The sequence below is a fragment of the Gracilinanus agilis genome, chromosome 1 (genome assembly GCF_016433145.1).
Source record: "Gracilinanus agilis isolate LMUSP501 chromosome 1, AgileGrace, whole genome shotgun sequence".
Classification (NCBI taxonomy): Eukaryota; Metazoa; Chordata; class Mammalia; order Didelphimorphia; family Didelphidae; genus Gracilinanus; species Gracilinanus agilis.
Genome location: NC_058130.1, coordinates 790,748,007 through 790,759,591, shown reverse-complemented (window position 1 = coordinate 790,759,591; position 11,585 = coordinate 790,748,007). Strand labels below are relative to the sequence as shown.

The window sequence follows — 11,585 nt, the reverse complement described above, 5'->3', positions numbered from 1 at the left end:
TGGCCTGGCTCCCTGGAAGAGCTTCCTGGCTGGAGGATCTTTCCCTGGAGGCTGGCTAAGCCCCCCTGGAGCACTGGGAGGGACCCCCATGACCCTCCCCAGCCCAAGGGGACCTGTAGCAGGCACTTGAGGACTTCTGGGATGGGAGAGCTCCCAGGTGGGCCTCCTGCAGCCCTCCACCCAGAGCAGCTTTGGCTTTGGACCAGTTCCTTCTCAGATTCTGCGCACTTTGGCCTCTGGGCCACATCCAGGTCCTGTTCCTGGTTCTCCTCATCCTCCCTTTCTTCCTCCTCCCTCTACCCGCATTGACCCCCCCCCACCCCCACCCCCTTCAACTGCCTGATTCTTCCTGAAAGCCAGGAGACCAGAGTGCCCTAACTGAGCGGGTGAGCAGAGGTGCTGCCAGCCCTCTGAACCTCAGGTGTGAGATGGGGGAGGGACCCGGCAGGCCCACAGGGGGTGCAGAGGAATAAAGGGGAGGGGCGGGGGCGGGGGCGGGGAAGGAGGCGGGGCTCACACTGGAGACTCTGAAGGGTGGCTCTGGAGGAGGGGAGGGGAGGGAGAAGAGGAGGAGGGCCAACCCCAAGGACCAGGGCGGGGCAATCTAGCCTCTGAACTGGCAGAGCAGAGACTTTCCTGAAAGCTTTAGTTAAGGTCCTACGCAGTCCCTCCCCCTCCCCCTCCTCCTCCACTTCCAAAGCTTCTCCCACCTGCCTCCTTAGCCACCCCTTGAACTTCCTCAGCCCCGCGCCTCCAGCCCTGGTGATTATGAGGTGGGGGCGGGGGACAGCGGGAAAGAGGGACCCGCCTGGGGAGGGGCCTGAAGTAGAGGAACCCGGGGGAGGGGAGGTCGGGAGGCAGAGAGCGGGACTGAGTTCGGATTCTCCCTCTTAGGGGTCTCTTTGGGGCAGACCATCTCCAGCGCATCTACGGGGCTGCTCTGAGGTCCGACAGGGGTCCGCTGTGGCCTCGGACTTCCTCTTTGGGATCTTCTTTCCTGCTAAAACAGCCTGCCTGAAGGGGGCGTGGAAGGAGAGTGGCAGTACAGATTGTAGTTTTACTGCTCCCTGTAAGGACCCAGGAGTCCTGCCTCCCAGCCTCTGGGCTCCAGACCGCCCCCCTCCCCCAACTCCTGCTCCTCCGCCCCTTGGGCAGCCTCAGCTTTAGTCACCCCCAGCAGGCTCTATTCTGGCTAAACAGGCAATAATGAGCAGAGAGGTAGTGAAGAGGCGTTCAGGAGGGCTTCCTGGAGGAAGTGAGATTGTCATTTAGACTGTAGGGAAGCCTGGGAGGGCGGTGGACTGAGCTGGGGAGGGAGAGCCTGTCAGCCACCCATGGGGGACAGCCAGAGAAGGTGCTCCCGGCCAGGAGCTGCAGGTGCTGTTCATGGAGCCCCCCAGGAGGCTGGTGTGGCCCAGGGCAGGGGGTGTGGCAGGGAGGAAGGGGATGAGGATGGGGCCATTAGGGCTGGGAGTGCAGAAGAGCATCATGGGGGATTTTTTTGGGGGGAGGCTGGGCCTGAGGAAAGTCACCTCAGAGGCTGAACGGAGGCTGTCAGGAAGGGGGAAGAGAGCCCAGGAGGCCAGCAGAGGCCCAGGAAGGCCCTGCATGCAGGGATGAGGGGCAGAGGGGAGGAGGAGGACCTTCCCCACAGGGAGGACTCCCCTCTAGCAAAGGGAGGCCCATCTGGGCCTCTGGGGAGCCCAGGGGAGAGTGCCAGGCCTGCAGTCGGGACGCCTGGGTTCTAGTCTGGCCTCAGACCCTTCCTGTGCTATTGGCAGCTCCCCCTTTTGTCTTTGAACCCTGAGCCTGACCTGGCTCCCTGGCTGGAGAATCTCCGCTTAGAGGCTAACTGGGCCCCCCTGGAGCACTGAGAGGGACCCCCATGATCCTCGCCCAGCCCAAGGGGGTCTCCAGGAGGCACTTGAGTACTTCTGGGATGGGAGAGCTCCCAGGGGATCCTCCTCAGCCCCTCCCCCTCCCCCTGAGAGCAGAGTTTTGGCTTTGGGCCAGTTTCTTGGCAGATTCTGCCCACCTTGGCCTCTTGGCCATACAGGTCCTGTTCATGGTCCTCCTTCTCCTCCTCACCTCCCTCTCTTCCTTCCTCCCGGTTCTCCCCACCACTCTGAAACCCCTTCACCTGCCTGATTCTCCTGAGATGGTTCAAACCCCACCTGAACCAACAGATGGCCCCTCTGTGGGCCTCACATTCCCTCAGCTCCCCCCCCATCCTCCCATGGGGCCCTGGTTTATTTTCTTCTGTGTCACATCAATTAAACCACCAAAAAATTATTTTATAGAACTAAAAATAGTGATAACAAAATTCATCTCGAAAAAACAAGAGAGCAAGAACATCCAGGGAATTAGTGAAAAAAATGTGAAGGATGGCGTCCTAGCTGGACTGGATCTTATACTGTACTATGTAGCAGTCATCATCAAAAGATCTGGTCCTGGCTAAGAAATAGAAGGGGGGGGGTCAGTGAAACAGACTAGGGGTAAAAGACCTCAGTAATCTCATGTTTGATAAACTCAAAGATCCCAGCTTGTGGGATTAGAACTCACTATTTGACAAAATCTGCTGGCGAAACTGGAAAACAGTATGGCAGAAACTAGCAAAATTGTGGGACGTCACTGCTCTCAGCAATGCAACGATCTGGGACAATTCTGAGGAACTCGTGACAAAGAATGCTACCCACCTCCAGAGAAAGAACTGTTGGAGTCAGAATTCAGATCAAAGCACACATTTTTCACTTAACTTTATTTAGATTTATGTTTGGGGGTTTTGGTTTTATATGATTATTCTCACAAAATAAACAATATGAAAATGGATTTTGCATCATAACGCATGGATACCCCAGGTCAAGTTGCTTGCCAGTTTTGCGAGGGAGGAGGAAAAGGAGGGATGGAGATGATTTGGAACACATAACTTTGGAAAACTTATGTGGAAACTTGTTAGTACATGGAATTGGTAAAAATAAAACATCTTTATTAAAACAACATTAAAACAGGAATCCTGACCAATTGCCTGGAAGAATCTGGGAGAAAAGATCAGTGAGAGCAGTGAAAGGGACTGGTGAAACGTCCTTGATGTCTGTGATGATGGTATCGATAGTCTTTAGTTGGTCTCTCACACAGTCCATAAGGAGGGTTATTTCTCCCAGTGGGACTCCCCATGTTATAGGAAAAGTCATTTAAACTTTGAGCAATAATACTTTAAAATGGTGACCACAATTATTACTTATAATTTCCATATATTTCACTCAACCATTAAAATTTAACCCTTACATATTCAGTACTGCAGTTCCTGACAAGATGTTTCCACTGGTTGTCCCCATACCTGGAATTTCTCCCTTTCATCTTTATCTCTTGACATCTCCAGCTTCCTTCATGCCTCAGCTAACATCCCACTATATCTATAAAAAATATTTCCTTAGCCTATAACCATTAAACCTACTCTAGTACTTCTTGATTAGCTCTAATTCATCAGGTTTATCCTGCTCATACCAAGCAAGCATATATTTGTTTGCATGTTATCTCTGCCATTAGACTGTGAATTTTCTTAGAGCAATGCCTAGTTTTAATCTTTGTATACCTTTTTCTTGTTAACACAGTGGTTCTTGTACCTATTTGGTTCTTAATAAACAGCCTAATTTATTTCCTTAGTTAGTTGGTGGATGGGGAGGGTTAATGGGAAAGATGCTGGTTCTGGAATCAAAGAGATAAAACTGTAGCATGCTGATGATGACCAAGCCACTTATCTGCTCTGATCCTCATAGTAGTAACTTCCTCAAGGGCTGGTTGGGGCTCACATGCAGTTTTATAAAGAGTTTTGCTGCCACAATATACAAATCAGATAGAAGCTGAATCCAGATGAATCTCCAGTGGCCTTCCTAGTGTAGTGCCATTCTTTAAGGAAGGATTGGAAGGGTATAGTCTTGGAGGAAGACCAACATGTTGAGGGGTTGTAAATTATACATACATCGATTGAAGGAAATAGAAATGGTAATCCTAGAAAAGAAAATATTTCCATAGAAATTAAAACTATCTCCAAGTGTTTGAAGTTTGGAAATGGAAAGGTTGAAGAAGAAAAATGGACTAAAGTGGCAGAGACGTAGATTCCAGTATGAAATGAAAACTTCCTATGAGAGCTGATTCAGAATTCAATGAATTATCCCAGGAGGTGGTGACATGTCTACCCATGAGTTTTTAATTGGAGACAGTGATTATATAGGGGGTTGGGATACTCAAATTCTCTTTGAAATATCCATTTGGCTAAATGCTTTCTGAATTCCTTATATCTTTATAATTCTTGTGGATTTCTCACTTCTCTAGGACAGTCACTTGTGTCATGGTGGGGTGTCGGGGTGAGTAAAATTTCAGGTTTTTGGAGGAACCATTGTGAAGGGAGATTTCTGCTCCTCAATATTGACCAGATCTGATGATCTTAGAGAGACTTTTCACCTCTGATATTTTATTCTGTTATAAGTCTCTTCCACTCAATTACTGTGATGAGGCAGTTGGGATGGAAAGGGAAGAAGACTTGTACGCAATTCATGGCCAGAGACAGTACCTAGAAGAGATTATTCAGAACCTTAACTTGTGCCAGGGTTGGACTGCATTGCCAAAGGTTATTACAGTGAGTGTCATGGTTAATAGCATTAGACTTTGAATCAGGAAAACCTCGGTTCAAATATTCCTCAGACACTTATTACCTACGTGATTACTTCCTCATCCATGAAATGGGAACAATAATATTCTGACCTTTAAAGGTTTTTTTTGAGGATCAAATGAGATAATTTATACAGTGTTTTGCAAGCATCAATGTTTTTCTTATCATTGTTATTACACGTGTGTGTAAATTAAGTCTACGGGTCTTGCAGCCTCTTGTTATATTATGTCTGAGGGTTTCTGTCGGGAGCTATTAAGAGAAATTAGAATCTCAAGTAGATATTTTTATCTGAACCCCCTCAAAAGATCAATACAGACCGGCAGAGCTGGGTATTGGTTTTTCTCCCTTTCGGGTTGAGATGGAGTGGGATATCTAAGATAGAAATCTGAGATTCCTCTTTTGATTCCTTTCATAATTCTCACCTTCCTTCAAAATGCATTCTAGTCTTATTGAAAAAGCTTTGGGCTCTCAGCACTCCAGCAGGAGGGGGGCTAACTCTGTTCTCCTTTGACCGAGAACACAGATGGCTGGTACGGCCAAGGTCGAACCCTTGGCAGGGCATTTTGCCCAGAATTAAAGTAAAATAATGAGGCTCAAAAAATTATTTAATACCATCAAGGCTGAGAATTGCAGAGGATTTCTCCCCTCAATTCCCTTAGAATTTTGGCAGAAAGTTGGCAATGATTTGAAAAATTATTATACTGAGCACAGACTAGAACAAGTGCCAGAAAAAATTTCATCAGCTGCTAAAAATCAGCTTTGTTATCTGGTCAAAATGCAGAGAATGAAATCTTTAAGGTTTCAGTGTTTGAATCAGAGGAGGAGGAAAAGGCTCATCGTAAATCAAAACGGAGCTCTAAAAGTCGAAGGAAAAAGCCACAAGCAGCAGACCCTCCTCCACCTAAAAACCTCTCTCCCAAAGAGGAAAGAGAGATAAAAGCAGAGGAGCCTCTGCCACTTGAAGCTCCAATTCTGCAGCCACAGCCCCAGATTATTGGGTTTAAAGGGGCAATTCAAAATGCTCAAAGGGATGGGGACATGCCATCATGCTTCCCTGTCATTTTTAAAAGAAATGGCTCTGATAATAGTGATGGAGAGAAGGAACCTTCATTAGGAACCTCTCCCCTATAAAGTTTTAAAAGAAATTAAGATGGTCCGTAACTCTTATGGCCCCACCAATGAGTAAATTTAATCCAAGAATTCATCCTAGCTTAGCCAGTTCCTTGCTAGAGTTACTCAATTTTCTGAATAATAAACTTTCTTTATTTCTCTCCAGATTTCTTTAGCAATATTAGATGTGATTTGTTGATCTTTTGATAGGATGTCTTATATTTGTTAGAGTATGTGTGAAATGCCCGGGAAATGGGTCCTTGATCAGTCTGTGTGTCTATATGTTGTGTCTATGTGTCTCTGGTCAATTTGAATCTTAAGTTTTATTGTTGTGTTTGTCTGTGATCACAATGGAATTTTGAAGAAAATAAATCTCTCTCTTTCTCATTCATTTTGGAGGAATGGGAAAGACAGACAGAGGAGTTTGAGAAATTCAGAAAAATATTTCTGAGTGTTTTAAACTCTAAGAGAATTTAATTGATTGAAAGAAATCATATTCTCTTATTAAGGCGAGAATCAACAAGATAATTTGTCTACATTTCTTCTTCCATTTCTTACTGGCCATAAGAAAGGGAACAAAGAAATCATAAGACAATAACAAGGGACAGATTTGATCCCACCACCAAATTATATCAACAGGTTAAATACTGAGATATATATTTAATGAAATTTACCAAGGATTCTAAATGCAATCTAATAAAAAAAAACTTACTCAGGCAGAAAAAGCAATGATTCTGAACTGTGTACTGAGGTACAGAAGTGCAATTTAAATCTTTTTTAGCTAATCAGAATCACCAATTTTCCTAAATGCTTAACAGAGAGTGGTAAAAAACAAACAAAAACAAACAAACAAACAAAAACCTTTTGGACTGCCACAAGTTTAATCTACCACTAATCACACAGATGTTAGTAAAAATCTTAATATAAATTACTAGAACAATAACATTGGCTTATAGTTCATAATTAGACCCCTTTAAACAGACAATGGTTCATGAGAAAAATTTATGCCAAAATTGAATCATCCATGCTGCCTCAGTTCAACAAGAAATAATTTTGGAAAGTCAAAAAACACAGCTCCTTTTTCTCAAAACTCTCAGCCCTTTCTCTAATTCATTAGGATACATGTGTGCTAAGAATTTGAATAGATACTGATGGTATAGTATAAATCTATTGACTATCAGTTAGAAAATGGAATTTCAGTTAATTTTAAATATGCACAAACTTTATATTGAAGAAGTTATCTATTAAGACTTGCAGTGTGTAAAATATGGATTAAAACAATCAGATTTACCAAAAATGCTTATCAAACTAAATATGAGGATTACAAAATAGAAGGGTAAAAGTATATAAGGATGCTAGTTCATGATTTAAAAGGAATAATTAATCAGAGACAATTTGGATGTAGTGAAGTTTAAATGAATATTCATTTGGAAGTGATACATCATCAAGGTTTTAAAATAATTGTGCAAATTTTATACGTGCAGTAACTAAAGAGTTAAAGAGCACAGCTGCTTGAAAAGCTGCTGCAGCCTTGGACATGATTCAAAAATAATTTAACCCCTTCTACACATAGGAGGGACAGTCTCTGACTATAAATATTTTCAGCAACAGTTTTTACTAACTCAAACTCAGTAAACTGAAACAATTAATAAAAAGCTAATGATGGGGGCAGCTGGGTAGCTCAGTGGATTGAGAGTCAGGCCTAGAGACGGGAGGTCCTGGGTTCAAATTCGACCTCAGACACTTCCCAGCTGTGTGACCCTGAGCAAGTCACTTGACCCCCATTGCCCACCCTTACCACTCTTACATTTAGGAGCCAATACACAGAAGTTAAGGGTTTAAAAAAAAAAGCTAATTTTGTAACTTTCAGAAATCTGGTTCAATTTAAGTAGTTATCTCTATTTCAAATAATATTAGAAAATGCAAAAATAATTATTGTGACAACTTAAATTTATGCTTTAGGTTACTAGATCCTAGTCAAATTATGTCTCCTATATTCACTATTTCACTAGTATTTAAAGGTTAATTGAATAGATTGTATTCTCATAATATTTGTGATTTGTAGTAATGCATTTAAATCCAGAATATAAAATTATGACAAAATGCATAACCCTCGTAATAATTTGATATCATTGTTAATATGTACTTGATTGTGATGGCATTAATATTATTATAATGTCTTTTACTTTGTAGTGATGTTGATGCAATAAAAACTAGTCCATATTATAACAGTGTAATTAAAGAATGCATTTAACTAGAAATATTGATCATCTCAGTAATCCTCAGGGACCTGAAATAAGACTATTATTTGCAAATGTAAGAATATTCATAGGTACCTGGTTGACAATTTTGAAGTTTTAAAATCAATAACCTTTGAAGAGTAATTTTGTATCAGGATCAAAATATGTACCTTACTTTGTGAAAACTGAAAACATATGTTTAAATGTAAACTATGTGTAGAAGTTATTTGTCAAAAATTGATCATGCCTATTTACAATAATATATGATTTGTATTATGAACTAAAAGTTTACAGTAAACTGACTATCACAATAAGTTAAGGGAATAACCAGCCCCTGCCTTAACTTTCTCTAATCAAGATAACAGTAATGAAAACTTAATTCCAATCAAAGTTGTTAACTCTTTTCCTGTATTATTGGAAAGAATTACCAGATAATTTATACATTAAGAATTTGTTGGAAAAGAAAATTTGTTTATCATATTTTGTAAACATTATAATTTTTCATTGTGTATGTAAATCTTGGAAACCTTTCAAATGTTATTGGTAATAATTACTGTTTAAGGTAAAAGTCATTGGATTTGCAACTGATATTACTCATTTATGGATTATTGATTTGGATTCACCATTCAAAAGAAAGCTATTACTGATAAATAATCCCTGACTCTTACCTCAAGTCAAACAATGTTATATTCCCTTCCCTCCTTTTGCCATATTCAAAGCAAAGTAACATAATAATTGAAGCCCCAAAAGTTTGAATATGTAAAGCAAGCCAATATGTTCCACTATTTACTTAAGAAACTGTACCCATCCCAAGTGTTTTAAAGTTTAAATTCTTTTGAGAGTAATTTCAGGATAAGGATCTTGCCATCTCCCCAGAATCCAGACAACAAACCTGTTTGGAGAAGACACCATGAAGATGCCTGCAGAGACCTACACTGTATTAAGAAGACCCAAAAATGAACTTTGGGGTGCAGTTGCTTGAACTATGGGGAGTTGAATGCTTTTGTTTTGAATGTACACTCTTGTGCCAAAGGGGACTGCCCCATAATTGGCTTTTCAAAAAATGTTTCTCTTGCCCTCCTGACCCAGGAGAACATAGATAAAGGATTAGAGGCCCAAGTTAATGTTCTTGAAGAGGCTGTCTTATACATTGGCAATCAGATCCAACACATTAAGACTAGCTTTAAGTCAAGGTGTCATGCAGAATACAAATGGATCTGTGTGACCCCCCTTGTTTACAATCAGACAGATGTTCCTTGGGAGAATATACAACAACACATTCTCGGTGTATAGAATCGTTCACAAGCCTCTATTGATCTAAAATTGCTGCATGATCAAATTATGGCAATCAGTCATTCTTCTATTTTGGACTCCATCCTAATGTTGGCCTCCTCAATTTTTGAGAAAATTTCATCCTACGTGACCCATAATAATTTGATTTATATCCTCACTGCGGCTGGATTTGCCTTTATCTTATTCCTAATACTTTTGTCTTGCTTCCCAAAGATCATTCGATCTCTTAGTAACACAGTAAGGCAAATTCAAAATTGAGCTACACTCCCTACATTTAAAAACAAAAAAGGAAGAAATGTAGAGAGCCATAAACAAGCAATTTGATCTGTAATTCATATCAGATCCACCTATGACTGATGATTATAACCAATTTTAACTTCTTTCATTATTCAAAGTTTTCCTGTGTAATAAATCATGTTATTTTGAAGAGGAGGGGGATATGTGGGGAGCTATTAAGAGAAATTAGAATCTCAAGTAGATATTTTTATCTGGACCCCCTCAAAAGATCAATACAGACTGGCAGAGTTGTGTATTGGCTTTTCTCCCATTTGGGTTGAGAAGGAGTGGGATATCTAAGATAAAAATCTGAGATTCCTCTTTTGATTCCTTTCATAATTCTCACCTTCCTTCAAAATGCATTCTAGTCTTATTGAAAAAGCTTTGGGCTCTCAGGAATCCAGCAGGAGGGGGGCTAACTCTGTTCCCCTTTGACCAAGAACGCAGATGGCTGGTACGGCCAAGGTCGAATCCTTGGCAGGGCATTTTGCCCAGAATTAAAGTAAAATAATGAGGCTCAGAAAAATTGTTTAATACCATCAAGGTTGAGAAACTGCAGAGGCTTTCTGACCTAACAGAAATGTCCCAGACTTCACTTAAAGATTACACATATAGTTAATAGTTTAGCATAGGTTTTTTATCTACACCTGGAGGCTTCTAAGGCTTTTGTTTTGATTATAGTAAAAATCCTGATCTCTGTAACTATGGGAGACTTTCTCGGGCTTTTGGGGGAAGGGGATCTTTAATTTCCTTTATAATAAAGTGGCTACTTCAGTATTTCTTGAAGTACTATGAGCTAACAAGCCGTGCTTCCAATCTGTTTCATTCTTTGCTTCTGACAACCACCCAAGGCCACTCAGATGAGTCTCTGGTTATAGAGCAGGTTCTCTATAGGTTTCTGATCTTGCCACTTCACAGTGACTTCTGCCTGAGGTCCAGGATCACTTCAAGAGAGAATTATACCTGATGTAACAGCATGTCTCAGCCCCAGAGTCCAAATAGCCCCTTGCTGGTACAGGAACACCCATGGGTCACCAGCTGAATAAGAAGAAACATTATAAACAGATAAATTAAGCTTCTTAATTAACTCAAAGTTTCTTCTGTCCCATGAGCTTTTCCAGGAATAGAGAAAGAAATTAAAAAACATATTTTTCCCTTTTTGTTTTGGTTCTACTGTTGGACGCAGTGACAGAGCTGGAGATGCCTCAGGTAGAGATGGTCCCAAGAGCTTCTCCATGGCTGAAGATGAAGACTGATGTCAGGGAAAAGGCAGGCACTGGTCCACTCTTAAAAACTCTCTTAATGCCTGAGTTCCTATTCTAAGAAACAGTGATGCTTAAATACCTCTCTCCTTCCATCACTCCCCCAAATGCCTGCCTGATGTTCATTTGTGTTTCTGTAGGCACATAGATTAGGTCTTGGCACCCAGAGGTGATTTTTCAGATACCTGACATTCTCCATCATGACAAGACTCAAGGAGGTGATGTTTTGCTAGATTAACCACTAATTGACTACCTCTATGCTTGGGACTTAAACTGATGTTCACAGAGATGCTGCCCACAATTCAGAGAAAAATTTCCTGTATGATTCCTGTCCTCCTGGTAATGCTCCTACAGCTCTCACCTTCTGTGCACAAGACAGAGAAGCCTCTTTGTTTCCTAAAAATCAGTCCCAGCCTCTCCAGGGATGGAGACCTAGTAATTGGGAGCTTTCTCCCCATGCATTCTGTAGAAGTGAGTAATGACATAGGAGAGGGTCTCTTTCGAAGTCATCCTGACAAGAGTTGTAGAGATTATAGGTAAGTACCTGCCTGATTCTCTCATGAAGTTCTCTTTATCATTGTGATGTTTGCAAATAATGCTGAGAGCAGGGGCTTTGTCCTGTTTTCTCTCATATTCTCTCTGGGATCTCTGCCAGATCTAGGTATATGATTCAACAAGTTGGCAGTGCTTTTTGGTTGATCTAATGGGATTTTGTATGGAAAACATTTTGTAAAT

General features: G+C 41.5%; 1 protein-coding gene across 1 annotated transcript in view; it reads left to right on the top strand.

Moving 5' to 3' along the window:
• The first annotated feature begins 11,171 nt into the window (after positions 1-11,171).
• LOC123246007 (vomeronasal type-2 receptor 26-like) overlaps positions 11,172-11,585 on the top strand; it is a 37,741-nt gene continuing 37,327 nt past the window's right edge. The window contains exon 1 of the mRNA XM_044674973.1: positions 11,172-11,386. Coding sequence (XP_044530908.1) covers positions 11,172-11,386 — 215 coding nt within the window. The remainder of the gene's footprint in view (positions 11,387-11,585) is intronic.